The sequence below is a fragment of the Pipistrellus kuhlii genome, unplaced genomic scaffold, assembly GCF_014108245.1.
Source record: "Pipistrellus kuhlii isolate mPipKuh1 unplaced genomic scaffold, mPipKuh1.p scaffold_m20_p_14, whole genome shotgun sequence".
Lineage (NCBI taxonomy): Eukaryota > Metazoa > Chordata > Mammalia > Chiroptera > Vespertilionidae > Pipistrellus > Pipistrellus kuhlii.
In genome coordinates this window covers 166,359-193,580 of record NW_023425449.1, presented here as the reverse complement: position 1 = coordinate 193,580, position 27,222 = coordinate 166,359, and the positions used below count along the sequence as shown (strand labels likewise).

General features: G+C 73.5%; 4 protein-coding genes across 4 annotated transcripts in view; 1 reads left to right on the top strand and 3 right to left on the bottom strand.

Moving 5' to 3' along the window:
- Positions 1 to 217: 217 nt before the first annotated feature.
- RHPN1 (rhophilin Rho GTPase binding protein 1) lies at positions 218 to 8,626 on the top strand. Its single transcript, XM_036437481.2, is given in 16 exon segments — positions 218 to 373; positions 376 to 407; positions 2,650 to 2,765; positions 3,111 to 3,245; positions 3,472 to 3,547; positions 3,905 to 3,982; positions 4,310 to 4,434; positions 4,508 to 4,668; positions 4,766 to 4,971; positions 5,174 to 5,330; positions 5,557 to 5,676; positions 5,848 to 6,042; positions 6,651 to 6,727; positions 6,810 to 6,956; positions 7,403 to 7,564; positions 8,027 to 8,626. Coding segments are annotated over 16 exon segments (2,028 nt in total). The 5' UTR covers positions 218 to 327; the 3' UTR covers positions 8,222 to 8,626.
- An 8,590-nt stretch (positions 8,627 to 17,216) lies between these two features.
- Positions 17,217 to 19,331, bottom strand: LOC123652327 (basic proline-rich protein-like; the record flags this gene model as incomplete). The annotated part of the gene is given in 4 exon segments (XM_045581584.1): positions 17,217 to 17,300; positions 17,302 to 18,664; positions 18,925 to 19,009; positions 19,277 to 19,331. Coding segments are annotated over 4 exon segments (1,587 nt in total), but the record flags the coding sequence as incomplete, so codon positions are not given.
- Positions 19,332 to 22,990: 3,659 nt separating this feature from the next.
- Positions 22,991 to 24,357, bottom strand: MAFA (MAF bZIP transcription factor A). Its single transcript, XM_036437470.2, has one exon. It carries the CDS (start codon positions 23,945 to 23,947, stop codon positions 23,012 to 23,014), a length of 936 nt encoding a protein of 311 aa, XP_036293363.1. The 5' UTR covers positions 23,948 to 24,357; the 3' UTR covers positions 22,991 to 23,011.
- Positions 24,358 to 26,970: 2,613 nt separating this feature from the next.
- Positions 26,971 to 27,222, bottom strand: part of ZC3H3 (zinc finger CCCH-type containing 3) — a 35,459-nt gene continuing 35,207 nt past the window's right edge. Inside the window, exon 12 of the mRNA XM_036437434.2 lies at positions 26,971 to 27,157. Coding sequence (XP_036293327.1) covers positions 27,126 to 27,157 — 32 coding nt within the window. The 3' untranslated portion in view covers positions 26,971 to 27,125. The remainder of the gene's footprint in view (positions 27,158 to 27,222) is intronic.

Here is a 27,222-nt window from a genome sequence, read left to right as displayed (position 1 = left end):
GCACTGCGCGCCCCGCGGCCGAGCTCGGCGTCGGGCCGGGCGGTTGCCAGGGCGACCGCATTCCCCCAGGACTCCGCGGGTGGGCGGGCGGAGCCTGAGCGCCCGGGGCCACCTCCTTCGCTCTCTGGTTGGCCGAGGCTGCTGTCCGTCGGGGCCGCCGCCGATCCGATTGGGCAGCGGAAAGTTTCGCACGCTCGGCGCGGGCCGCCACGCCCCTCCCGTCCGCGGGGCCGCCACCGGGGAGCCGACCGTGCGGACCCGGCGCGGCCTGGGAGCGCCCTGCGCGGCCTCGGCTTCCAGGCGGGCGCGGCCCGAGCGGCGGCGGCGATGGTCCCGGAGGAGAGGCCGGGCGGCCCGGGCGCCGGCGAGGAGAGCCCCGGCTGCAGGCGGCCGACGGCGGCCGCAAGGTGGGCGCCCGGGGCGGGGCGCCGGGAGGAGGGCGCCGGAGCGGGGGGCGCGCGGCTGGGTCCGCGGCGCGGCTCCCTGTCCCGCGCGATGGGAGCCAGACTCCCGGCGGCCGCCACCCGCACCCCGCGCGTCCCGAAAGGCAAGGGGGAAACTGAGGCGCGGACCCCGCGGCAATGGCCTGCGCCGGCTCCGCCCTGGCCGGTGGGGATCAAGTGCGGAAGGAGGCGGAGGCCCCTCCCGGGGGGCCGGGGAGCGGAGGGCGCCATCCCAGCTCCGCGTCCCGGGTCCCTGGTCGGCAGGTGCGGTCCGGTCGGGGACGGCCGGGCTCGGGGTACCTTCCTACAGCCCCCGGCCCGGCCCGGCCCGGCCCCGGCGTGGGGTGCAGCCTCGCGGGGACAGGAAACGGCTGGGAGCCTCGCGGGCGGCGGCGTCCTCCCGTCCCTTCCCTGCACCCCGCCCGCGAGGCCCTCCCGCCCGGCGCTGCGGGCTGGGGCCGGCTCCAGGGCTGCCCTCCCGGCTGCCCGGCGCGCCCTCCGCGCGTCCAGCTCTGTGCGGCCGGGCCCTCCGGGGCGAAGGGGGGTCTGGTGGGACATGGGCCGGGTCACCAGCCACGTGCTGGACCGGACCCCGGAGGGCGCCCCTCCCCGGAGCTGCGGTGCGCGCAGCTGTGGGGGAGCACCCTGGGCGGCCGAGCCTGGGCACTGCCCTTCGTGACCCGCTTCCCGCCGCCCTGGCACGCGCTGCCCGTGGAATGCCGGGGAGGCTGCTCGCACCGGTGTCCCCGAGGGCGCTCTGCCCCCGGCACCGCGGGAAGGCGCTGGAACTTCCCAGCCTGCTCTCCCGGCTGCGCCCCAGGAGGCCTGGGCTGGGAGCTGGGTGGGAGCTGGGTGGGGTGGGTGGCGGTGGCCTGGGAGCGGGGGTGGAGCTGGGTGCCGCAGCCTGGATGGTGCCCCGCACACCCTCAGACACTCCTGTTGCCTCGTGGCTCTCACTCCCTGCCCCTCTGCCGGGCTGGGGGAATGTCACTCCCTGGAGGTCTCACCTGCCCCTCTGCCGGGCTGGGGGAATGTCACTCCCTGGAGGTCTCACCTGCCCCTCTGCCGGGCTGGGGGAATGTCACTCCCTGGAGGTCTCACCTGCCCCTCTGCCGGGCTGGGGGAAGGCCGGTCCTGGAGCCCAGAGGATGCTCCAGTGTGGGTGTCTCCGCCCCCAGTGCTGAGAGCGGGTGCCAGTGGGTCCCGGGCCCTGTGTCCTGTGGGGACTCCCAGCACCAGGAAGGGCCCAGTGAGGAGCAGCGGCCCAGTTAGCAGGGCCTGGGAGTGGGGCCATCTGAAGGCCCAGTGAGCCTCAGAGAGCCTGTGGGGGAGGGCGGGGGTCCCCCGCAGCCTGAGGGGCCTGGGCCTGGGTCCACCTGGCATGGGCGTGGCTGCAGCCGCCGTGGCCTGGCAGCTGGGTTGGGGGATGGCAGAGGTGGGGGTGGGATGCTGGGCCCCCCTCCTTGGGGTGTCCAGGTGAGACCAAGGAGGGCGGGGTTCCCTGAGGTGGGGGAGGCTGGGCATCGGGGCAAAACCCAGGGCTCAGAGGGGAAGCTGGTCCGCCAGGCCTGAGGGCTGCTCCCTGGGAACCTGGGTGGGGAGCCTGGGGGGGGGGGCCCTGCTGTTTGTTCCAGGCGGCCTGTGCTGACATAACTGTCCTCCGCTGTTCCCTCACCCCTCCGCCCCTGTTTCCTCCTGGCTGCTGGGGCCGCAGCCCAGAGCTTCCGGCAGCGAGCGCCAGCCCCTCCGGTAGGGTAGGGTAGGGTTAGGGGTTAGGGGTTGGGGTTAGGGTAGGGCCAGGGCCAGGGCCAGGGCTGAGGCAGGGGTGTGAGGGGGCTGCTTCTCCGTTCTCCGCCCGCTCCCCCCGAGGGCTTTGGACGGGGAACGCTCGTCACCGGGCCCTGCGCGGCCGAGAGGCGGAGCCCGGCAGAGCCTCAGGCGCAGGGGCCTCGCCGCTCGGAGGGGAGGCCCGAGAGCCAGCGCCAGGCCTCGGTCACCGTCCTGGCTCCCCTCCCGCCGACGGCGCTGGACAGCTGTGTTGGGGGGCTGCGTGGGGAGCTTCTGGCTCCCAGAGGTGGGTCCAGGCTGGGCCGAGACCAGAGCCCCCGCACGCTGCTGCTGGCCCCCGCCCTCCTCTGGCATCACCGAGCCCAGGCTCCATGCCAGGCGGGCGGCATGCTGAGCCTGTGACCGTGGCCCCGTGCAGGGCGGCGACCCCCTGGCGCAGGCGCAGCGAGGCGGGCTGCAGAGCCGCAGGGCCCGCGTCCACCAGCAGATCAGCAAGGAGCTCCGCATGCGGGCGGGCGCCGAGAACCTGTACAGGTGGGCACAGGCCTGGGCAGCGGCCGCGGGCCGGGCCTTCCAGGGACCTCGCCCCTCTGGGCACCAGATGCGGCACTGAGGTCAACCCGCCCTGGGAAGTGGGTTCGAGGGTCGGCAGTGGGCACGGCCTGGGCCGGGGGAGGCAGGGGAGCAGGGGAGGGGCGCCCTGGAGGCCGTGGGACAGCCAAGACCCGCACATGCCACGGGCGACTCGGGGGAGGGGGCCGCCTCGTGGCCTGGACCCCGCTGCTGCCCCCAGGGGACTCGGGGGGGGGGGCGAGGCTCCCGCGGGGCCCGGGCCTGAGGCCCACCCCGAGCTGGCTTCACCCCCGCCCGGCCCTCCAGAGCCACCAGCAACAGCCGCGTCAGGGAGACCGTGGCCCAGGAGCTGAGCTACGTCAACTCCAGCCTGCAGCTGCTGAAGGAGGAGCTGGAGGAGCTGGACTGTGGCACAGACGCCGACGCCGATGGGCCCGGGAGGTGCGAGCACGCGTGGGGGTGGACACGGGTGTGCGTGCGTGTGTGCGTGCGTGTGTGTGTGTGTGTGTGTGTGTGTGTGCATGCAGTGTGGGAGGCACATGCCCCGGGCAGCCCTGCGTGGTGTGGCATGTGTGGGTGTGCAGGCTGCTCGGAGTGGGGGAGGTGTGTGGGGGCCTCCGTGGCCGGGGCGCACCGGCAGCCTCAGGGCGCGCCCCTCTGGTTCCAGTGGAGGCGTCGCTGTCCCGCTGATCCCCCTGGGGCTGAAGGAGACACAGGAGCTGGACTGGTCAGCAGCCCTGAGGGTGAGTGCGGGCGGGCGGGGTCCTGGCGGCTCCCTGGTCCGGCCGTCTCACTGGATGGACGGGAAACAGGCCGAGGGCAGCGTCCGGCCTGGGGATCCCCTCTCCAGCTCGGGGTCCTGCCTGGGAGGCTCTGGAGAAGCTGTCCTCCTGCCCGGAGCCCCGGGGCCCCACTCTCCCTCCGAGGGTCCCACTGCCTCCTGTCCCGCTGGCCACTGCCCGGCGGGCCCTGCCACCCAGGGGTTAGCACCCGCCGAGTCTCTGGGCCCGAGGGTGGGAGGGTGGCCAGGAGGGCCTGGGGCGGGGTTCCCCCCCGTGGGGCCGGGAGACTCGGGGGAAGACCAGCGCCCCTCCCCCCAGGAGCTGATCTCGGAGCGCTTCGGAGAGGACGGCGCCACCTACGAGGCGGAGATCCGGGAGCTGGCCGACCTGCGGCAGGTGGTCCGCTCGCCCTGGTTCCCCGGGCTCCGTCCCGGCAGCAGGACGGGGCTCGCTGTGGACCAGCCCCAGGGGCAGGGGGGTCGGCTCAGTGTGGCTCCCACGCCTGCCAGCGCCCAAACCCGGCCCCGGCCCTCAGGGAAGGGCTGCCCCGCCCGTCCCTCCCCAGGGGCCTGCCTCTCCCTCACGGACCTGGGCTCCTGGGGCGAATGTGAGGCCCCCTGCGCTCCAGACGGCTGCTCCCCGGGCTGGGCTGGCCGGGCGGCGCGCGGTGGGAGCGTGGGGATGGCCGGAGGGGGTCACAGCGCCCCCCCCCCCCCCCCGCAGGCCGTGCGGACGCCCAGCCGCAGCGAGGCCGGCCTGGAGCTGCTCATGGCCTACTACAACCAGCTCTGCCTGCTGGACGCCCGCTTCCTCAGCCCGGCCCGGGGCCTGGGGCTGCTGTTCCACTGGTAGGGCCTCCCGCCCGCACCCGTCCCGTCTCCCGGGCTTTGCCTCGGAACCCCACCCCTGACCCTCCCGCAGGTACGACTCGCTCACGGGGGTCCCCGCCCAGCAGCGGTCGCTGGCCTTCGAGAAGGGCAGCGTGCTCTTCAACATCGGGGCGCTGCACACGCAGATCGGGGCGCGCCAGGACCGCTCCTGCCCCGGGGGCGCCGGCCGGGCGGCCGAGGCCTTCCAGGAGGGCGGCAGGTGAGGGCGGGGCGGACCCCGCGGGAGGGGCGGAGCCGGTGCCGGTGTGCGGGCCGGGCTGGGGTGCGGGCACCTGCCCCGCGCTGTGAGCACCCTCCGCAGGCGCCTTCAGCCTCCTGCGGGAGAAGTTCTCGCAGGCGCCGAGCCCCGACATGAGCCCCGCCTCGCTGCGCGTGCTGGAGCAGCTCATGGCCGCCCAGGCCCAGGAGTGCGTCTTCGAGGGGCTCTCGCTCCCGGCGCCCGCCGCCCCCCACGACTGCCCGGCCCAGCTGCGGCTGGCGCAGGAGGCCGCCCAGGTGAGGACGCACCCTGTCCCCGGGAGACCCCAGCCCACCCCCAGTCCAGCTCCGGGAGGCACTGACCAGAACAGGACTGGGCACAGGCCCAGGCTGGAACCCGCGGGGGCCGTCCGGTGAGGCTGGCCCCAGGTGGGGGCGGCTGAGGCTGCGGGGATCTGTCCGGGCCTGGCCGGGCTCAGTCCTGCCCCGGGCCTGGCAGGTGGCGGCCGAGTACGAGCAGGTGCGCCGGGCCATGGCGCAGCCGCCCGTCCGCGACTACGTGCCGTTCGCCTGGAGCGCGCTGGTGATGGTCAAGGCCGAGCACTTCCGCGCCCTGGCGCACGTCCACGCGGCCACGGTCCTGTGCGGCGGCGCCCGTGAGTGCCCGCCCCGCGGTGCGTGCGGGGGGGGGGGGCGGTGCGTGCGTGTGTGCGTGCGGGGGGGCTGTGCGTGCGTGTGTGCGTGCGGGGGGGCTGTGCGTGCGTGTGTGCGTGCGGGGGGGCTGTGCGTGCGGGGGGGCTGTGCGTGCGTGTGTGCGGGGGGGGGCTGTGCATGCGGGAGGGGGGCCTCAGTGTCGGGGCTCACGGCCCGCTCTGACCCCAGCGGCCGAGGCGGAGCTCCCGGTGCGGGAGCAGGAGGTCCACCCGGAGCCCCCGGACCGCCCTGAGCCCCAGCGCCCCGCCCTGGCGCTGCCGCGGGAGCCGGAGGAGCGCAGGAAGCTGGGTGAGGGGGGCAACGGGCGGCTCCCTGTGCCTCTGGGTGCGGGCGGGGAGGGGAGGGGAGGGAGGGGGACCCCGCAGGGCGGGGGTTTGGAGGCTCGCGGGGGCCGGGGGTTTGGGGGGACGGGGTTTGGGGGCTCGCAGGGCGCCGTGCGATGGGCTGTGCGGCCCGCAGGCAAGGCCCACCTGCGGCGCGCCATCCTGGGCCAGGAGGCGGCGCTGCGGCTGCACGCCGTGGGCCGCGCCCTGCGCCGCGTGGACCCGCTGCAGGCGGTGCTGGCCCAGGCGCTGCGGCGCTCGCTGGCCCAGTACTCGGCGCTGGACCTGGAGGACGACTTCTTCGAGGCCCCCGAGGCCCCCGACATCCCGCGTGAGCAGCGGCGTGGGGGGGTGTCCTAGGTGGGGGGGGGTGGGGGGGGTGCCGGTGGGGGGGGTGGGGGTGGGGGTGGAAGGGGTGCCGGTGGGGGGGGGGGCGGGCCCCCGGCAGCTGCTGGGAGGCGGAGGAGCGGGCGCCGGGGACACCCCCCTGCCGCTGCTCTGCCCCCCTCCCCCTGGCTGCCCCCTCCCCCTGGCTGCCCCCTCCCCCTGGCTGCCCCCTCCCCCTGGCTGCACCCCTCCCCCTGGCTGCCCCCTTCCCCCTGGCTGCCCCCCTCCCCCTGGCTGCCCCCTCCCCCTGGCTGCCCCCCTCCCCCTGGCTGCCCCCTCCCCCTGGCTGCCCCCCTCCCCCTGGCTGCCCCCTCCCCCTGGCTGCCCCCCTCCCCCTGGCTGCCCCCCTCCCCTGGCTGCCCCCCTCCCCCTGGCTGCCCCCTCCCCCTGGCTGCCCCCCTCCCCCTGGCTGCCCGGAGACAAAGCCCCGGCCGGGCGGCTCCGGTACCGGGTGGAACCGCCGGCTCCTCCGGCCGGGGGTGCAGCCAGGCCCGGGCGGCGGGAGGGACGTGTCCCGGCCGGAGCCGCGGACTCAGCCCCTCGTCCCTTCAGCCCGGACGCACCGGCGGCCGGAGGCGCGGGCCCCCAGCTTCTCGCGGGTGAAGGTAGCGGACATCTTCCACCGGCTGGTGAGCCCGGGCCCGCACCCCTGGTCCTGCCCGGATGGCGGGGGGCGGGGGGCGCCGGCCCGGCCTGACCCGGGCCCCCCAGGGGCCGCCGTCCGTGTTCTCAGCCCGGAACCGCTGGCGGCTGCTGGGCCCCGTGCACCTGGCCCGCGGGGAGGGCGGCTTCGGCTTCACGCTGCGGGGCGACGCGCCCGTGCTCATCGCGGCCGTGAACCCCGGGGGCCGCGCTGCGGTAAGGGGGGTGCGGGGGGGGGAGGAGAGAGGGGTGCGGGGGGGAGGGGAGGGGTGCGGGGGTGCGGGGGGAGGGGGTGTGGGAGGGAGAAGGGGGTGAGGGGGAAGGGGAGGGGGAAGGGGGTGCGGGGGGCGTGCGTGGGGAGGGGGGGAGGGGTGTGGAGGGCGAAGGGGGTGCGGGGGAAGGGGAGGGGGGAAGGGGGTGCGGGGGCGTGCGTGGGGAGGGGGGAGGGGTGTGGGAGGGAGAAGGGGGTGCGGGGGGGAAGGGGAGGGGGAAGGGGGTGCGGGGGCGTGCGGGAGGAGGGGGGAGGGGTGTGGGAGGGAGAAGGGGGTGCGGGGGAAGGGGAGGGGGAAGGGGGGAAGGGGGGTGCTGGGGGGGAGGGGTGCGGGGAGCACAGGCTGGGAGGAGGGGTGGGTGCCGGGCCGGACCGAGTGCCCTCCCCACAGGCGGCCGGCCTCCGGGAGGGCGACTACATCGTGTCGGTGGACGGGCAGCCGAGCCGCTGGTGGAAGCACGCGGAGGTGGTGGCGCGGCTCAAGGGCGTGGGCGCCGAGGGCGTGAGCCTGCAGGTGGCCTCCCTGCTGCCCGGCGCCGAGCCCCCGGGCACGGTGAGCCCCCTGCCCGGGGCCAGCATGACCCACACCCCCCTCCGTGCCCCACCCCCCACTCTGTGCCCCACACCCCCCTCTGTGCCCCACACCCCCCTCCGTGTCCCCCCCCCTCCCTGCCCCACCCCCCTGCCCCACCCCCCTCCGTGCCCCACACACCCCCTCCCTGCCCCCCCCCCCCTCCCCTGCCCACCCCTCCGTTGCCCCCACCCCCCTCCGTGTCCACCCCCCTCCCTGCCCCACCCCCCCTGCCCCACCCCCCTCCGTGCCCCCACACACCCCCTCCTGCCCCACCCCCCTCCCTGCCCCACACACCCCCTCCCTGCCCCAACCCCCCTCCCCTGCCCCCATACCCCCCTCCCCCCGCCCCCCCCTCCGTGCCCCCCCCCCTCCGTGCCCCCCCCCTCCATGCCCCCCACACCCCTCTGCCCGGCTGCTGACCCTGTGCCTTCTCGGCCGCAGGGGGACCGCCGGCCGGCACTGCGGGGGCTTCTGCGGAACCAGGAGCGTAGCTGGGAGCCTGCGGCCCCGAGAGCCAGCCCCAGGCCCCTGCTCGGCTGGAGCCGCAAGGCCAAGAGGGGCAGGCCGGGCGGGCGGCTGTCCCCGGCCCCCCCAGCCCTGAGCTGCTCCGCCCTCCCCTGCTGCCCCAGGGGCTGAGGGGCGGCTCCCCTTCCTGCCCTCCGGCCCCGGAGGACCTTCCAGCCGGTTTGCTGCCCGCCGTGCCCACTGCCATTAAAGACGGTGTCAGATGAGATGTCAGCCGTGGGGACGGGCTGCCCACTCGCCGGCCGGGCTGAGGGGGCTGCTGGGGGGGGGGGGTCTGCCGCTGTCCTTGAGCTGAAGGAGCCACCGGGTGGGGGTCAGCAGTGGGTCCCTGCAGCCAGGTCCTCACTCCCCCATGGTGGCCTCCCAGGCCCCAGCCGGCCTCTCCCTCCTGCCACCCCCCAGGCCCCGCTCTGCCCATGTCCCTCAGGGCGGGGTCCACCCTGGGCCCAGCACACCTGCCAGGCACCTCAGCCACACCAGGCTCGCCTCCCTGGCCCCCAGGCTCCATCGCCCTGTCTTCCCTGGGGCGGGCGGGCCTGCTGTGTCCCCTGCTGGGCATGTGGGGGCCAGGAGCCTGCCCTGAGGCCTTCTCACCGAGGGGTGCCCCGCCCGCCCCTCCCGCGCTCACCCCTCCTCAGACGGAGTCCTCAGCTCCCTCACCTGCCCCGAGTGGCCCTGACGGGTCGGACGGGCCTCCTGCTTCACGGCTGATGCAGTCACTGAGCCACACCGGCCGGGCTTCCCTTGCATTTAGAGGGAGGGCCTCAGGGGGCCTCCGTCCAGGGGGAGGCCAGTGGCTGGCCGGCTGAGGATGGAGGGGGCTCAGCTGGTTGGGGAGCCCTCAGTGCAGCAAAAGGTTGCCAGTTTGATCCCCAGGCACACACCTAGGGGCTGTGGGTTTGATCCCTGGTTGGGACACCTCAGCACCAGTCCTTTCTCATATTGATGTTTCCCTCTTTCTCTTCCTCTAAAAGTCAGTTAAACACACACACGCGCACACACACACACACACACACACACACACACGTCCTGGGGTGAGGATTTAAAAGGGGGGGGGGCTGTCCCCCGGGCAGGTTGGGGTTGGGGGCCTGCTAGTCAGGGATCGCTGTGGCCACCAGGGGGCAGCCGCCGCCCGCTCCTGCGCGGATGCGGGATCTGCAGGGGCGGATCCCGCCCCTCTTCCCCCTCCTTCCCCCCCTCCTCCCTCCTCCCTCCTCCCTCCTCCCCCCTCCCTCCTCCCTCCTCCCCCCTCCCCCTCCCTCCTCCTCAATTCCCCCTCCTCCCTCCCCCCTCCCGGCTGTGGGTTCCCATCGGGAGCGGCCTGTGCCCCCAGCGCGCCCGCCACCCTCCCGCCTCGGTGCTGTTGTCCGGGTCCGGGTCCCGGTCCCGGCGGGGCGGGGGCGGCCGGGGTTCCGTGTGTCCGGGGACCCGCCCGCCCCGGGGAGGAGGCCTCAGCGGACCGGCCCAGGGCACCCCCGCGGGGATCGGTTTGGTGACAAAGCGGAGAGGGAGCCCCGCAGGGTCCGCTCTGCACCGGGGAGCCCCCCTCCCGGCTCCCCCGCCCCCGCGGTCCCGCCGGCGCCTCCCGGACAGGCCGCCCGTGGGCTCAGCCCCTGTCCGGCCCGCGCCGTGTCCGCTCCCGCCGGGCTGGGGGCCGGGCTGCGGGCGGGGCCGGGGGCAGGGGGCCGGGCGGGGGCAGGGGGCCGGGCTGAGGGCAGGGGGCCGGGCTGCGGGCGGGGCCGGGGGCTGGGGGCCGGGCTGGCGGCAGGGGGCCGGGCTGAGGGCAGGGGGCCGGGCTGAGGGCAGGGGGCCGGGCCGGGGGGCGGGGCCGGGGGCAGGAGGCCGGGCTGGGGGCCGGGCGGTGGCAGGGGGCCGGGCTGCGGGCGGGGCCGGGGGCAGGAGGCCGGGCTGGGGGCAGGGGGCCGGGCGGTGGCAGGGGGCCGGGCTGCGGGCGGGGCCGGGGGCAGGAGGCCGGGCTGGGGGCAGGGGGCCGGGCGGTGGCAGGGGGCCGGGCTGCGGGCGGGGCCGGGGGCAGGGGGCCGGGCTGGGGGCAGGGGGCCGGGCGGCCCGCAGGTGGGTCCCGAGCCCGGAGCCGCCTTTCTGCTCCGCCGACAGGAAGCGGAGGAGCGACCGTTCCGCTGGGTCAGCAGCCGGCCTGGCGCGGGGGACCGGGGCTGGCGGGGGCCGCGGAGGAGGCCCCGGAGCGGGGCGCACCTGGAAGGTCCCTCCCCAGCCTCCCCCTGCCCCGCCCAGGGCCCCCTCCTCCAGGCTCCCACCCCTCGCCCCCGGCCCCTCCAAACCCCTGCCCAGTGCCCGCCCCGGCTGGACCCGCAGGAGCGGGCGCTGGGGTCCCCGGCCGGTCCGAGGGGGAGACGCCCAAAGCTGCAGCCACCTCCTCTGCCCCCCGCAGGCCCGGGACCCCGAGGTGGGGCGCCCAGGAGGGAAGGCGAGGCCTGCTGGGCAGCCCGCCGGGTGAGGCCAGAGGGGGGGCTCAATGGGGGCCCGGAGGTTCGGCCCGGGAACCTGTGACCGTCCCTGTTCGGAAAGGTCTCCAGTCCGGCCGCGGGCTCAGGGGTGGAGGTCCCACCCGAACCCGGAGGTCAGGGCACCTGCCGGGTTGTGGGTGTGATGGGAGTGCAGGGGGCAGCTGGTCAGTGATTCTCATCATTGATGTTTCTATGCTTCTCCCTCTCTCCCTCTCTGAAATCAATAAAAATATATTTCATGAAAAAAGAAAAAGGGGCCCTGACTGCTTGGCTCGGTGGATAGAGGGTCGGCTGTGGACTGAAAGGGTTGGGGTTCGACTCCGGTCAAGGGCGTGTACGGTGGTTGTGGGCATCTCCCCAGTGGGTGTGATCGATGTTTCCCATGGATGCTTCCAACGCTATTCCCCTCTTCCTCTGTAAGAAATCAATAAAACATCTTTTTAAAAAGAAAGAAAAAGGGTTTTTACACGTGAGAACGGGGTGAGGTCCTCCCGGATTACCCCACAGGAGAGGCCTGGCGGGGGCCAGAGGCAAGCAGGCTGCCCGGAGCCAGGTGACGCCGATAGGGCCTCCCCCGGGGCGGCAGCCGGCCCCTGTCCCTCTGTAGGACGGACGTAACCGGCAGGGCCTTGGGCTGGAGGATGGTGGGCTCAGCCGGCGGCCGAGAGCAGTGCCCAGTGGGCAGGCTGCCCGCCCTGGATGCCAGGCACGTGGCTGGGCCGGGGGCTCAGGTTGTCTGGCCGGAGGCTGCCCCTTCTGCCCCTCTGCCCCCTCCCCCATCCCAGAGCCTCCGTGCATCGTCCGGGGGGCCCCTGGTGGGGGCAGTCTGGAGACCCCAGAAAAGCCTGGGAGGGGGCTCTCGAGGAGAAATGCCTGGAACGGGGCAGGGGGCTGAGCCATGTCCAGGGGGCAGAGGGAGAGGAGGAGGAGCTGCGGGGGGCGGAGGGAGGGGTCACTGTGTCCCCCCTCCCCCTCCCCCGCCCAGGGCCGTCCCCTCAGAGGTGGGGGCTGGAGCTGTGGGCTGGCTCTGGGCCTGAGGCCTCTGGAGGGTGGGGTGGGCGTGCGGGCCAGGGCCAGGGCCCTCTGGTCTGGGTGCGGGGACACCCCAAGACCAAGGCCGGAGCTGTGGGAGCAGGCTGGCCCGGAGGCCTGGGCTGGCACCGAGTCCCCAGCCTCAGCTGCTCCGCTCCCGGGGCCTGGGCCTGGGCCTGGGCTGTTCCCAGCGGCTGACTGAGGGCCCCTGGGGGCCTGGCCGAGGGCCCCTTTACCTGGCCGAGGGCCCCCCGCCCTGTGGACGAGCCAGACGTGCATTAGGCCGGAGTGACTTATCGAGCTGTCAGGGGGAGCGTTTTAAGACAGAATTATAGGGAGAGGAAAAGATTTTTACCAAATTAATGAAAAATCAATCTGGCTTCAAAAATCCATTAGCTTCATAATGCTGCAGCCGGCCTGGCGGCTCCACAGCCCGTCCGCACCGGCCCGGCCATTCATTACCCGGTGCTTACCTCTGAGACCGACACCTGCCCCCACCCCACCCCAGCCTCCCCCCAGCCCACACCCCTAGCCTCCCCGCCCCCAGCCTCCCCACCCCCAGCCACCCCGCCCCCAGCCTACCCCCACCACACCCCAGCCTCCCTCCCAGCCTCTCCCCCAACCCCCCACCCCCACCACACCCCGTCTCCCCGCCCCCAGCCTACCCCCACGGCACCCCAGCCTCCCTCCCAGCCTCCCCGTCCCCAGCCACCCCGCCCCCAGCCTCCCCCCACCCCACCCAGCCTCCCTCCCAGCCTCCCCATCCCCAGCCGCCCCGCCTCCAGCCTCCCCCCACCCCCCCAGCCCCCCCCCAGCTGCCCCGCCCGCGCCCGCCGGACTGCAGAACAGACAGAATGGGATCTCTAGTCCCGAGTCAAGGCCAGTGGACACAGGAGCCGCCAGTGCACAGGGAAAAGCCCTGCAGAGTCAGAAATGCCATCACTCACCAAACCACACACCGATGTCTGATCAAGCCCCCAGTTCCAACTTCTTCAGCCAGAAACGGGGCTTCCCGGACCCGCCCAGGAACACCGTACACCGCCTCTTCCCTCCTGCAACAGTTCTACACATGAATCCTACCCCTACCCCTACCCTTAGCCCTAACCGTAACCCTAACCCTAATCCTATCCCTACCCCTACCTCTACCCCTATCCCTAACCCAAATCCTAACCATAACCCTACTCCGAAACCAAATCCTAACACTAACCCTAATCCTATCCCTAACCTTAACTCTAACCCTAACCATAACTCTGGCCCTAAACCTAGTCTGAACCCTACCTAGCCCTGTGGTCGGCAAACTGGCTCGCGAGCCACATGTGGCTCTTTGGCCCCTTGAATGTGGCTCTTCCACAAAACACCATGTGCGAGCATGCCAAAGCTGCCAGATTCCAAACCCCCGCGCCCCCCCGCGCCCCTCCACGCGCACCCCATGCTCAGGCCAGCCCAGCCCGGGGTCACGCTGGCTGTACTGCCCCCCCCCCCCAGCGCCTCGGGTCTGCCCAGGCCCCTCGCTGTGCGGGCGTCGCTGACCAGCCGGCCTGGCCCCCCAGGATCACCCCAACCACAGCCGAGCTGGCGCCAGGGTCGGAGGCTCCGGTGGGGCCCAGGGCCGCGGTGGTTGGGAGCAGCCGGGATCCGGGGGGCCGTGAGGGCGGCGGAGGGGGCAGAGCGGTGAGTTCGGGTCTCCGGGGACCCAGGGGGCCGTGAGGGCGGCGGAGGGGGCGGAGCGGTGAGTTCGGGTCTCCGGGGACCCAGGGGGCCGTGAGGGCGGCGGAGGGGGCGGAGCGGTGAGTTCGGGTCTCCGGGGACCCAGGGGGCCGTGAGGGCGGCGGAGGGGGCGGAGCGGTGAGTTCGGGTCTCCGGGGACCCAGGGGGCCGTGAGGGCGGCGGAGGGGGCGGAGCGGTGAGTTCGGGTCTCCGGGGACCCAGGGGGCCGTGAGGGCGGCGGAGGGCGCGGAGCGGTGAGTACCGGTCTCCGGCGCCCGGAGGGTTAATGGTCCCTGAGGCCCTGGTCAGAGGCGCTGAGCTCAGCTCCCCGAGCTACTGAGCAAGCGAGCGAGCAGCCGCCCTCCCGCCCTCCTCTCCCCTCCCGCCCACAGGCCCGCAGCCTCCACAGACCGGGGGGCACCGCGCTGTCCTGTGGGTCCCGGCCCCGGGCTGACCCCCCTCCGCTGCCGGAACTGCCTGCCCCGGCCCCGGACAGATCGGAAGCTCCTGGCACCCCCATTGGTCACTGCCCATCAGGGGGTGACAGCTGCTTCCTGTCTGCCCACGTCCCTGTCCAAGGACCCGGCGTCTGCAGCTCCTGCACCAGGGCAGCCCCGTGGGCCCCTCCCCCCGAGAACGTGTGTCCAGGAAGCGGCTCCCCAGCCAGAGCTCCGGGGAGCCAGGCCGGCTGCTCAGCGACGCCCCACAGCCCGCCCGGAGGGGCGCCGGGTGGGGGGGTACAGAGCGGCCGGCGGGACCCGGGCTGGCAGGGCGGGCGGCCTCCCTGCCTGAGCGAGGGGGCAGCCGGGGGGCCGCCTGCCCGGCGGGCCTGGGGCCGCGGACATTTGGGCTCTCAGGGGGGTGCCAGCCCGGCCCGGGCTCCGGGCCCTGGAGGGAGGGGCCTCCCGCAGAGGTGGCCCATGTCCGCCCCCGGGGGCAGCAGGGGGACTGCCCCCCGCACCCACGCCCTGGCTGGGGGGGAGCCGGCAGCCTGGCCCCGGCTCCGGGCCGCACTCTGCGGAGCTCGGTCAGATGGACGGACGGGGTTCAGGGTGAGGGGGTCACAGGGAGACCTGTGGAGCCGCCGTGTGCTCCTCGGACAGAGCGACGTCCGGGACAGGAGGGCCAGGTTCGACTCTGGTCCGGACAGGAGCCTCGGCTGCAGGCTCCACCCCGGGCCCCGTCGGAGGCAGCCCGTCCCTGTGTCTCATCTCACAGGTGCCCCCGCTGCCCCCTCACCCCCCCAGCTGCCCTCCCCCCGCTCTGGGAGCCCTCCCCTCACCCTGGGAGCCCTCCCCTCACCCTGGGAGCCCTCCCCTCACCCTGGGCGCCCTCCCCCCGCCCTGGGAGCCCTCCCCTCGCCCTGGGCGCCCTCCCCTCACCCTGGGAGCCCTCCCCTCACCCTAGGCGCCCCCCCCCCGCTCTGGGAGCCCTCCCCCCGCTCTGGGAGCCCTCCCCTCACCCTGGGCGCCCTCCCCCCGCTCTGGGAGCCCTCCCCTCACTCTGGGAGCCCTCCTCTCACCCTGGGCGCCCTCCCCTCACCCTGGGCGCCCCCCCCCCGCTCTGGGCGCCCTCCCCTCACCCTGGGCGCCCCCCCCCCCGCTCTGGGAGCCCTCCCCTCGCCCTGGGAGCCCTCCCCTCGCCCTGGGAGCCCTCCCCTCACCCTGGGCGCCCCCCCCCCGCTCTGGGAGCCCTCCCCTCGCCCTGGGCGCCCTCCCCCCGCCCTGGGCGCCCTCCCCCCGCCCTGGGAGCCCTCCCCCCGCCCTGGGCGCCCTCCCCCCGCCCTGGGAGCCCTCCCCCCACCCTGGGCGCCATCCCCCCGCCCTGGGTGCCCCCACCAGCACAGCAGAGGCTGGGCAGGGCCAGCCAGCAGGGAACCCCGTGTGGGATGGCAGGGCCGGCTCTGGGGGAACCCCTGAGGTCACCTTCCAATCTCGGCAGCTGCATTATTCATGCGCAGACGGAGGCCTGAAACCCAACCCCAACCCCGGGCTCCAGTCCATGGGCACTGCCCGCGTGGGGGCGGGGCGCTGCCAGCGTGGGGGCGGGGCGCTGCCCGCGTGGGGGCGGGGGCGCTGCCCCGTGGGGGCGGGAGGGCCTGTGCCCCGAGGGCCTGGCCTGGGAGGGACTGGCCGCAGGTCACAGGGCCATTTCAGAGGCAGGAGGCGGCCCGGCCACTGTCCCCCCGGCTCCCGAGGCCCCCCGCCCCGCGTCTCTCCCGGTGGGTCCCCAGCCTCTCCAGATGCTTTCTGGGTGGCGAGGGTCCCCCCCAGGCCATGCCATCTGACACCCCCGTTCGACTGCTCCCAGGATCACCAGGCCCCATCCCTTGAGCCCCTCACCCTCCCTGCGTCCTGTCCCCTCCTCCCGGGAGTGGGCAGGTGGCTGGGGAGGGGGGGGGGGGTGTTGCTGACCTCCGTGTGGGGCCCAAAGCCAACCTAGAGGTCTGGGCCGGCCCTTGGGCCAAGTTCATGCAGGGCCCCGGCCTCCTGCATCCCAGGTCCATCGATCCGGCCTCCCCGCCAGGGAAGGTGTCATCCGCGCCCACTTTACAGATGAGGAAACTGAGGTGGGGGGGCCTCTCCTCTCCTCCCAGGGGCTCCTTCCGGAAACAAGAGGCGGTCCTCAGAGCCTGCCTCCTGGGGTGGGGAGGCCTGGCTGGGGTGCAGCTCAGGGATTGTGGGCTGGACGGATCCACACCTCCCTCCACCCACACCCCAGCCTCCCCTTCCCACCCCCCAGCCGACACCGGGACCTGAGGGCGGGCGGGAGGAGAGAGCCCGGCCTGGCAGCCCCGTGGCCAGGTGCCCTCGCCGGTGGCTGTGTGGGGTGGGGGAGGGGAAGCCGGGGCGGGGAGCCCGGGGTCACAGGTGGCCAGGACGCCAGGGCCTGGCCAGAGGCTCCAGACAGGAGTCCCAGGAAGGAGTGGGCTCTGCCGCAGACGCCCACGGCCACTGCCACAGCCACGGGCCACGGCCACGGCCACGGGCCACGGCGGCCTTCGGGCAGCGAGGCCAGGGGTGCAGGCGGCCAGAGCCGCGTGTCAGGTGGTCAGAGAGGACAGCGGGGCCGGGGGCCGGCCGGGGCACGGGGCCGGCCGGGGCACGGGGGGGGGGGCAGAGGCAGGGGCGCGGGGGGGGGGGAGGCAGAGGCCGGAGGTGCCAGAGGTGGGGGTGCTGGGTGTGGCGCAGCCCAGGGGGCAGGGCAGGGCCGGGCAGAGGGAGCGGCCCCCGGAGAGCCGCGCTCACTGCCAAGGTTGCCCTTCACCCTCCTCCAGCCTCCATCGAGCCGCTAATTAGCATCCTGACCACTCAATTAATTAGGCTGCACGCGCTTAATTACAGCCGGGAGGGGGGCTCTCAGCCCACTCCCAGCCCCCCAGCGAGGTTTATTGACCAGAAAAGACAAGTGAAGAGATGAAGAGACCTGGTCGCGGCAGCGGGTGGGGTTCAGGGTGAACAGAGGGGGGGGCCCTCCGCCTGGGGCGCTCCCCCACCCTCCGCCCGCCTCCCCAGCCCCCGAGTGAGCCCCCTCTGGGCCACCTTCCGAGGCTGAGCTGGTTTCCCGGCGGTGGGCGGTGGGCGGTGGGCGGTGGGCGGTGGGCGGTGGGCGGTGGGCGGTGGGCGGTGGGCGGTGGGCGGGCCCTCCCTGGAGGCCACGCTCACGGGGACTGGAGTGCGTGACACCCACCCCCACACCTGTCTGGTCACGCTGTTCAGCCCACCACCCCCTCTCCTGACCCCCACCCGGGGCCGGGCACAGGCCTCCCAGAACACCCAGCCCAGACACCTCCCCGTTCACTGCTCCCGGGCAAAAACAGCCAGTTTGGCTCTTGTGTTCCTTAGAAATTCACGGGGTGATGATGGTGATGGTGGTGGAGGTGGTGGTAGAGGTGGAGGTGATGGTGGAGGTGGTGATGGTGGAGGAGATGGTGGTGGTGTAGGTGATGGAGGTGAGGGATGGTGGAGGTGGGGGAGGTGATGGTGGTGGTGCAGGTGGAGGTGATGGAGGTGGAGGTGGTGGTGGAGGTGGGGGAGGTGATGATGGTGATGATGGTGGTGGAGGTGATGGTGGTGGTGATGGAAGTGGTGATGGTGGAGGTGGAGGTGATGGAGGAGGTGGTGGTGGAGGTGGAGGTGATGGTGGAGGAGGTGGAGGAGATGGAGGAGGTGATGGTAGTGGTGGAGGTGATGGTGAAGGAGGTGGAGGTGATGGTGGAGGAGGTGGAGGTGATGGTGGAGGAGGTGGAGGAGGTGGTGGAGGTGATGGTGGAGGAGGTGGAGGAGGTGATGGTGGTGGAGGTGGTGGAGGTGATGGTGGTGGTGGAGGTGATGGTGGAGGAGGTGGAGGTGGTGGAGGTGATGGTGGTGGTGGTGGTGGAGGAGGTGGAGGAGGTGGTGGAGGTGATGGTGGAGGAGGTGGAGGAGGTGGTGGAGGTGATGGTGGTGGTGGAGGTGATGGTGGAGGAGGTGGAGGAGATGGAGGAAGTGATGGTGGTGGAGGTGATGGTGGAGGAGGTGGAGGAGATGGAGGAGGTGGTGATGGTGGTGGAGGTGATGGTGGAGGAGGTGAAGGAGGTGGTGGAGGAGGTGGAGGAGATGGAGGTGATGGTGATGGTGGAGGAGGTGGAGGAGGTGGAGGTGGTGGTGGAGGTGATGGTGGAGGAGGTGAAGGAGATGGAGGAGGTGATGGTGGTGGTGGAGGTGATGGTGGAGGAGGTGGAGGAGATGGAGGAGGTGGTGATGGTGGTGGAGGTGATGGTGGAGGAGGTGGAGGAGATGGAGGAAGTGATGGTGGTGGAGGTGATGGTGGAGGAGGTGAAGGAGGTGGTGGAGGAGGTGGAGGAGATGGAGGTGATGGTGATGGTGGAGGAGATGGAGGTGATGGTGGTGGTGGAGGTGGTGGTGGAGGAGGTGATGATGGTGGTGGAGGTGATGGTGGAGGAGGTGATGGAGGTGATGGTGATGGTGGAGGTGATGGAGGTGGTGGTGGAGGAGGTGGTGAAGGTGATGGTGGAGGAGGTGGAGGAGGTGATGGTGGAGGAGGTGGAGGAGGTGATGGTGGAGGAGGTGGTGGAGGTGGAGGAGATGGAGGTGATGGTGGTGGTGGAGGTGGTGGTGGAGGAGGTGGAGGAGGTGATGGTGGTGGTGGAGGTGATGGTGGAGGAGGTGGAGGTGGTGGAGGTGGTGGAGGTGATGGTGGTGGTGGAGGTGATGGTGGAGGAGGTGATGATGATGGTGGAGGTGATGGTGGAGGAGGTGATGGTGGAGGAGATGGAGGTGATGGTGGTGGTGGAGGTGATGGTGGAGGAGGTGATGGAGGTGGGGTGACAGACTCGAACGGCAGGTGCCCCGTGAGTCTGAAGGAAGCCCTGGTGTTGGGGAGGGCAGGGCAGGGTGTAGGCCCCGGGGACAGCGTCCTCAAGAGAGAGCCCGTGGACTCTGGGTTCCTGTGTCTCCTGAGACCCGGCCTGACCTCTGACCCCTCCCAGCCTGGCACTAGGCGCCCAGGCGGCCGGCACTGCTGGAGGCCGCCGGGCCTCTGCCCCTGGCCAGGCCGGTGCTGCCGGGACCTGGGAGAGAGCTCGGGGGAGGGGAGGGCGGCAATGGGGGGCGGCCAGGGTCCGGGCGCAGCTCCCTGGCCAGAGGGGCCGGGTGGCTGCCGGGCGGCTGCCCTGCGGGCCTGTGACGAGGCTCCCGGGGGGCGGGGGGGGCTCTGTCCCGGTGTGCGCCCGTCAGGGCTGCGTGTCCGCTGTGGGCGCTGCTGGGAGGGAGGCCATGGCCCTGGGACCTGCCTCCACGGCCGCGGCCGGGCCAGCCCGGGGCACCCCATGCCGGCCGCTGGGCTGGGGGCTGGGGCCGGTGCCGGGCGCGGGCAGAGCCACCTGGGCTGGGAGGCCCCCGGGGGCAGTGGAGCGGGACACACTCTGCGGCCTCATTACCGCGACGGCCGTCAGCGGGCAGCGGGCAATGAGCTCGGAAGATGCTTACCGCCATCGCGCCTCATGGGGAGAAGGGGGGGCAGCGGCACCGGTGTACCTGCCTAACGCCCTCCACTGCCTGCAGCCCCCCCGGCCCTGCCGCCTGGTCCCCAGGGAAAGCTGGGAGCCGAGAGGCCTCAGCCCGGGGGGTGTGTGTGCGTGAGTGTGCGTGTGCGTGTGTGTGTATGCCTGTGTGCGCGCGCGTGCGTTAGTGTGCGTGCATATGTGTTAGTGTGCGTGTGTGTTAGTGTATTAGTGTGCGTGTGAGTGTGCGTAAGTGTGCATGAGTGTGTGTGTGCGTGTGACTGGGGGGGCCACGGGGACCGCGATGGGAGGGAGGGACACGGCACCCAGTGGTCAGTGGGCCTGTCCCCTCCTGGCGGCTCTGGCCCAGGTGGCACCCAGCGGGCATGAGGCAGAGGGCGGGCCAAGGGGGGTTGTTGGCCGCTGAGTGCCGGGCCCGAGCTGGCTGCTGGTGGTAGCAGCCACCCTGTGGTGCCCAGGGGAGGGAGGGAGGGGGGAGGGAGGGAGGGAGGGGGTCGGTCCCCACCCGCCACCTCCCCAGTGATGGCCCCTGAGCCAGGGAGGCTCCGCTGCTCTGCGGGTGGGAGGGGGGGTGGGGAGAGGGGGGTGGAGTTCGGGGGAGCCCCGCTGGGGGCAGGGGAGGGCTCCTGAGACCCCCTCCCACCCCAGGCCCCCCAGGCCCCTCTACCTGCTCTGCTTTTTTTTATTTTTATTTTTTAATACGTTTTGTTGATTTCAGAGAGGAAGAGAGAAACATCAGTGGTGAGAATCGTTGGTGGGCTGCCTCCTACGCCCTCCACCGGGGCTGGAGCCTGCAACTTGGGCACGTGCCCTTGACGGGGATTGAACCCCGGACCCTTCAGTCCACACGCAGCCCGACGCTCTATCCACTGAGCCACGCTGGCCTGGCTACCTCCTCTTTTAGCCAAACTCCCCTAAAGTGGTCTAGTGACCCCACCCACTGCCCGCCCCCACCTGAGGGCTCCACAGTGGTCCCCTAGCCCCTCCCCGGCCCCCTCCCTCCCCGCAGCTCCCTCCCCTCCGGGACCCCGCGGGGAGCTGTCCCCCTCCTGTGGACGCCTGGCCCCTCAGCCTCCCCTCCCACCCATCGGGCCTGACCTGCAGGGGCGGCTCCTGGGACTGGAGGTCCTCAGGCTGCGCTCAGGGCACCCCCTCTGCTCTGTCTCAGCCCCGGCCCCTGATCCCCAGCCCTCCTCCTGCCCAGACCCTCCTCCACCCAGACCCTGGCTCGCTCCCTGCTGGTTACTGTCCGCCTCCTCTGGCACGGGCCGGCCGGGCCCTCCCTCCGCGGGGCAGGAAGAGAGAAGGGCCTCAACCTGATATGGCGACCAGAGGACCTCCCTCCGGAGGCGGGTGGGTGGTGGTGGGTGCGGGTGGGTGGTGCTGGGAGGTCGGGTGTGGATTCTGGCTGGACCTGGTGGAGCACAGGGCCCAGTGCCAGGGGCAGCCCTGCCAGAGGCCGCGATGGGCCTTAGTGCTGAGCAGGCGGCCCTGCCCCAGGTTCCCCCGCCCCCTCCCTCCCTCCCCCCACCCAGGTCCTCCCTCCCCCCTGACCCAGGCTCCCCATCCCCCCGCCCCCTTCCTCCCTCCCCCCTGCCCCAGGCCTCGCTGCCCCGCCAGCTCCCAGACCCAGGGCTGGGCATCTTGGCTGCCTCTGTCCACACTCCTGAGACCCCATCTCCAGTCCCTGGCCCCAGCCCCAGCCCGCCCGGCTGCAGGTCCCGGCGCTGCAGGACCTGGGAGGGAGGGAGGCTCAGCGGGCTCAGCGGGCACCTGGCAGCAGAGGAGCAGGCCGGCCTCGCTCTGGCTCTGGGCCGGGCCAGCCCTCCCACAGCTGCTGCCCCCCCCCCTCCCGTCCGTGGTTCCCCAAAGGCGTTTGGAAAAGCGCCTCCAAATGCCCAGAGGGGCCGCCTGCTCCCCAGTCCCTCCGGGGGAGGGGGGCGGGGCAGAGGAAAGGGGGGGAGGGGGGCGGGGCAGAGGAAAGGGGTTGGACGTGAGGATGAACGGAGGAGGGGGGATGTGAGGTCGCACCAGGAGCACAGGAAGCTCCCTCCCCAAACCCACTCGCGCTTTCTCTGCAGGAGGAAGGCCCCCCAACCCCAACCCCAAAACCCCGCGGCGACGGTGGAAACCAAGGACTCAAACCGGAGCCGGAGGGCCTGTCTGGCTCGTCCCTGTACCGTCCCACTGGCCCCCCGCCCCCCGCGCGGCGGGCTGGGCGGACCGGCCGGCGGGAGGCGCCGCCTCGGACCCGGGCCGCTCGGAGTTTGGCCCGGGCGCAGCCTCCCTTCGCCCGCGGCTCCGATGAGAACGAACTGGCTTCGCGCGCGGAGAACTCGGACCCGGGACCGCAGCCCTCCACCGGGCGGGCGCCGAGCGCTTCTCCCGGTGCCGCCGGGAGGGTCCCCGCCGCCCCGCGCCGCTGCCGGCCCGGCCTTCGGGGGACGGAGGCCGCCGGGGGGGGGGGGCGCCGGGCCCGCACGCGGGTCACCGCCGGCCCCTCCGCGCCGGGCCGGGCCCTCTTCCGACGGCGGACGCGGCGGAAAGGAAGCGGCTCCGGGGCGTTGGGGTCTCAGCGGTTTATTGTTCGGGCCTCTGCCCGCGGCTCCCAGGAAGAGGGGCCCGGCCCGGGGTGACCCGCCCCCAGGCCGGCTTAACCCTCAAACTGAAGGAAACAGTGAAAACAGACACTTCACCCACCCCCATGCGGGAGGCCAGGCCAAACCGCTGGTTCCCCGCAGGAACGCGGTCACTCTCATTTCTCCGAAGGTAAACAGGGTGCTTTTCCCTGGTGCGGAGGACGCGGCGCGGGTCCGAGCCCCCCCCCCCCGGGGCGGCGGGACGGGGTGCAGCCCAGGCTCCGGGCCCACCTCCCAGGGACGGGGCGGGCGGGGCGGGCAGGCGGGCGGGGCGGGGGCAGGCGGGCGGGGCACATGCGGGGAGCGGAGTCCGAGGGGTCCCCGCGGGCAGGAGCCTCTGCGGGGCCTTCTCCCCCGTCACCGAGCAGAACAAACACACCCGTGGGAACCAGGCGCTTCCGCCGTAAAGAGGGCGAGGACCGGAGGGGAGACAGGAGGGCGGGTCCCGGGCCGGGCCGGGCGTGCACGTGGGGCCCCGGGAGCCCGGAGCCGCTTTCCCCGAAGTCACTGCGCTCCCCGGGCCGGTGCGGGGCGAGGGGCCGCGCCGCGGGGAGGCCGAGGCCCGCCGCCCTTGGAGGGCCTGGAGCGGGCGCCCGGGGCCGGCCCCGGGGTCTGGGCTCCTCCGGGCGGCGGGCGCGGGGCGAGTCTGGCCCGGGGTCTGGGCCTCTCCCGGGGGCCCCGGGGGCGCGGGGAGAGTCTGGCCCGGGGTCTGGGCCTCTCCCGGGGGCCCCGGGGGCGCGGGGCGAGTCTGGCCCGGGGTCTGGGCTTCTCCTGGCGGCGGGCGCAGGGAGAGTCTGGCCCCGGGGCTGGACCTCTCCGGGCGGCGCGGGGAGAGTCTGGCCCGGGGTCTGGGCCTCTCCCGGGGGCCCCGGGGGCGCGGGGAGAGTCTGGCCCGGGGTCTGGGCCTCTCCCGGGGGCCCCGGGGGCGCGGGGAGAGTCTGGCCCGGGGTCTGGGCCTCTCCCGGGGGCGCGGGGAGAGTCTGGCCCGGGGCTGGGCCTCTCCGAGCCGCGCTCACAGGAAGAAGCCGGGCGCGCCCTTGGCCCCGCCGGGCCCGGCCTGCGGCGGCGAGGACGCCCGCGGGAGGCCGGGCCCGCCCGCGCCCCCGGGGCCGCCGCGGGCCGCCAGCTTCTCAAACTTCTCCCGGTAGCGGTCCCGCTCCTCCGCCAGGCGCCCCAGCTCCCGCCGCAGCTGCTCCACCTGCGCCTGCAGCCGGCTCCGCTCGCTCTCCAGGACGTGCCGCTGCTGCACGCGCTTGAAGCGGCAGGACTGCGCGTAGCCGCGGTTCTTGAGGGTGCGCCGCTTCTGCTTCAGCCGCAGCACCTCCTCCTTGCTCACCCCGCGCAGCTGCCGGTTCAGCTCGCGCACCGACATGGACACCAGCTGGTCGTCGGAGAAGCGCTCCTCCAGGCGCACGTGGTGGTGGTGGGCGCCGTGGTGCGCGCCGTGGGGGTGGCCCGCGCCCACGTCCCCGGCGCCGCCGCCGCCCGCGAAGCCCGGGCCCCGGAAGGCCTCGTAGGCCGCCGCGGCCGCGGGGTGGTGCGCGCTGTGGTGCCCGGCGTGCTGGCCGCTACCGATGAGCGCCTCCACCGCGTCCTCGGGCGTCAGGCCGAGCGCCTCGGGGCTCAGGTGGTGCTGGTAGCCGCTCATCCAGTACAGCTCCTCCGGCGCCGGCTTCCCCGCCGCGCCCGCCGCGCCCCCGGCCTGCGCCGCGCCGCCGCCCCCGGCGCCCGGGCTGGGCGCGCAGAAGCTGGGCGAGGAGGGCACGGAGGAGCAGGGCGTGCTGAGCGGCGTCGAGGACACGGAGCCGGGATGCAGGCGGTGGCAGAAACGCTCGGCCTCGGCGGGTTCCTTCTTCACCTCGAACTTCATCAGGTCGAAGTCGTTGACGTACTCGATGGCCAGCGGGCTACTGGGCAGCTCGGCGCCCATCGCCAGCTCCGCGGCCATCGCCCGGGGCCCGGCCCCGCCCGGCTGTGCCCCGAGGGAGGGCGTGGGGGGGCCGCGGGCCTCTCCCCGCTCCGAACGCCACGGCGCTGGGTCCCGGCGGGGCGGCCGCGGGCGGCAGGGACGGGCGGCTCCCGGCTGCGGCCCCGAGCGCGCGTGTAAAAGTTTCGCGCGCGGTCAACTCAGTCTCGGCAGCTGGGGCCGCGCGGCTGGGTCCTTGGGCGGCGCGGGCCGCGAGCGCGCCCCGGTCACCGCGGGCGCAGGCCGGCCGCGCTCCCGTCCCCCTCCGGCGCCAGGGCAGGTGGCCGGCGGCTGCGGGGCGGCCGCCGCCTGGGGCTGCAGGGACTCCCGGGCGCTCCGCCCGCGCTCGGCCGGCCCCGCCTCCAAGGCCGAGCGCCGCGCCGCGCGCTCCCCTTTTATAGAGCCCGGCGCCCGGCGCCCGGGCCCGCCTCCTTGGGAGGGGCGCGCGCCCTCGGGCCAATAGGAGTCCCAGACCCGCCGCCCTCATTTGCCTATCCCCATGGCAACCCGGATCCCAGCTGTCAATCTCCTGCGGGGAACAGCTGTGGGAAAGGGTGGTGACGGGCCGCGGGCTGGAGCAGGGCCCTCTGGTGGCCGCCGCGGGGCACTGCAGCGGCGGGGGGCGCGGGGGCGCGAGGCAGAGGGCCGCCGGGTGTGGGCACCGGTTTGCGGCCTCTGGGCCCTCGCGTGCGCGACGGGGCGCCCGGGGAGTCTCGGGGAGCAGAAGGTGCCCCTTGGTGCCTCGGTCCCCGCACAGCCCCGCTGGCCGTGACCCAGCTGCCCCTTCCCGGCGCTGCCCGGCTGGCGGAGGCAGCGTCCCGCGGCTGGCGTGGCCGTGCGGGGACCTCCAGGCCTCTCGACGCCGGGACACCGGCCCGGCGGGCGCGCGCGGTCCAGGCGGGTTCAGGAATTCCGTCCACCACGTTTTACCCTGGCGGTGGGACCCAGGGTGCGGACAGGCGGGGAGGGGACCGCCGAGGGGGTGCTCCGGGGACAGGGTGCGGGCACAGAGGGGCGGGTGCTCCAGGGCCAGGGCGGGGCCGGCGGCTGAGGGGCGGGGCTCGGCAATTAGGAACCCGGCCCCAGCTGCCCACCAGGCGGGGGCTGGAGCAGGGCGCGGGGGCCTGAGGTTTGAAGGTGCAGTCGGTGGCCCAGGGACGCCCTAGCGGGTGAGGGTCCCTGCCCCTGCCCCCCCAGGGCCAATGGGGGAGAGGGACCTGACTGGGAGTGACCCGCTCCCCATCCTGTTTCTGGCTGTTGTATGACTTGTGTAAAAAGGCAACACTAACTCCAAGTATTTATGCGTAAGAAGAAAAGTGAGGAGGGACGCAGGCAGAAAGCCGCTAGAGGCATTCAGCTACGGAGTTGCTCCTTGTTCTGCTCAAACGTCTGTAATTTATAATAAAAATGTACCACTATTGGGGCTCAAACCCACACCTAATAGACCACGGGTGGCCCAGCCCCCTTAGCGGGCCTCTGTGCCGCCTCTACTGCCCCCACACCCTGCTGGGGGGACCCTGAGGGATGGCCCAGCAAAGGGGGGCAGGATGGAGCCCCCAGGTCAGGTGTTTAGACTCCAGGACACAGAAGCATCACAGGGTTTGGGGCGCCCCTTAGAGCCCCCAGTGTCCAGGGGGAGGCCCCTGACTCAGGAGCGAAGTGTTTGCCGGCTGAGGGCACGGACACCCATCACGCTGGGCTCTGGGGCCACCACCACCCCCGTCTGCCCAAGTGCCTCCCTTGTCCTGAGGGGTCAGGCTGGCGGACCAGCGGAGCCCCCATCAGCGCCCCCCGAGGTCCTTGAGGCCCATGCTCAGCCACCAAGAGCCTGGCCCCCAGGGTCCACCTGAAATGTTTCGGGCAAGGACACTCGGCCAGGAAGGGCCGTGGTGCCAGCAGCCAGGGAAGGGCCGGGAGGAGGGCATGTGGCTCTGGGCGGCAGCTCCCGAGCTGGGGCAGGGGTCGCCTGCGTGGACGTTGTGCAGAAAGCTGCACGCCTCTCCTCCCCAGGCATTGCCTCCTGCGCCCCCGCCCCACCTCGGGTCTCCCCGAGTGCCCAGGCCTTCCAGGGCCTTCCGTGCTGCCTGCGGGCGGCCTGACTGCGGCTCCGGGCGCTGGGCTGAGCACAGGGGGTCCTGGGTCCCCCTTCCCAGGCCTCCCACTGGCAGTCCCAGAGCCTTGGCCTGGGGAGCAGGGCCGTGGGGGGTGGGGGTGTCAGGCGTCCGTCAGGCAGGTCAGCTGCCAGTGGACACACCGGGCACCTGGGGCAGCAGGCGCACCCCGCTCTTACTGAGGGGTCTGCCAGGCAGGAAGCAGTTACCCGGCCCCTCCCACTGTCAAGGCTTCGCCCTTCAAGGACAGCTCAAGGGCGCCCCAGGGCGTGGGGAGAGGCAGGGGTGCAGGCGGGTCCCAGCCGTGACCAGGGACAGCCACCAATGACCAGCAGCGTGCGAGTGTGCGAGCCGCACCAGCTGCCTCCACCTCAGGCTGCCGACCTGCCCGGCCCCTGCCCGGCCGGCCACCCCCGAGCTGCCGGGCCTCTGCAGGGCTCGGCGGGGGCTCACCCAGCCTGCTGCAGCCCCGGCCCTGGCCCCAGGCACAGGGCCTGGCCGTGAGGGCCGGGCCGGGGCTCCTGCTCAGGCCCAGAGCCTGGTGGGCAGTGGGAGGACGGAGCAGTGGTCCTGGGAGGTCTGAACCTTCAGTCTGCGGCCAGCCCCTTCTCCAGGGCTCCAGGTCCCCCAGGCTCCCAGGGCCCCCTGGGCAGCGGCCACCGTGAGCTGTGGCGAGGCGACAGACGGGCAGCAAGCAGACGCGGGACAACCTTTATTGCTGAACGTGAATGCCGCCAGGGAGCTGGCTGGTGGCCCCTGCCGGGCGGGAGTCCTGGGTGAGGCTCGGGTGCAGTGACCACTGCCCCACCTCAGGGGGGGGGGCGTGTGCTGGGTGGGAGGTGCGGGGTACAGAGGGGCCGGCCAGGCAGGGCCCAGCCGAGGGAGGGGAGGCCTGGGCTCGCACTGGTCGGGGGAGGCTGGGGCTGGGTGGGCGGACGATGGCCCTGTGGCCCCCAGGGCGTCTCCTGGCAGCAGCCCTCCGGGGCGGGAGCGGGAGCCCCTTCCTGTCCGCGCCGAGGGGTGGAGGTAGGCGTGGGCTGGCACCTGGCTCACAGCCGGGGTTTGATGTGCAGAGGTTTCCCTGTTCCGAGAAGGGCAGAGGTCAGGCGCCAGGAGCCCCTGGCTGGCGGCAGCCCCCAGCTCCCG

What these genes read in the sequence shown, in the direction of transcription:
- MAFA (XM_036437470.2), bottom strand. Translation starts at nt 23,947, where the DNA reads ATGGCCGCGGAGCTGGCGATGGGCGCCGAGCTGCCCAGTAGCCCGCTG.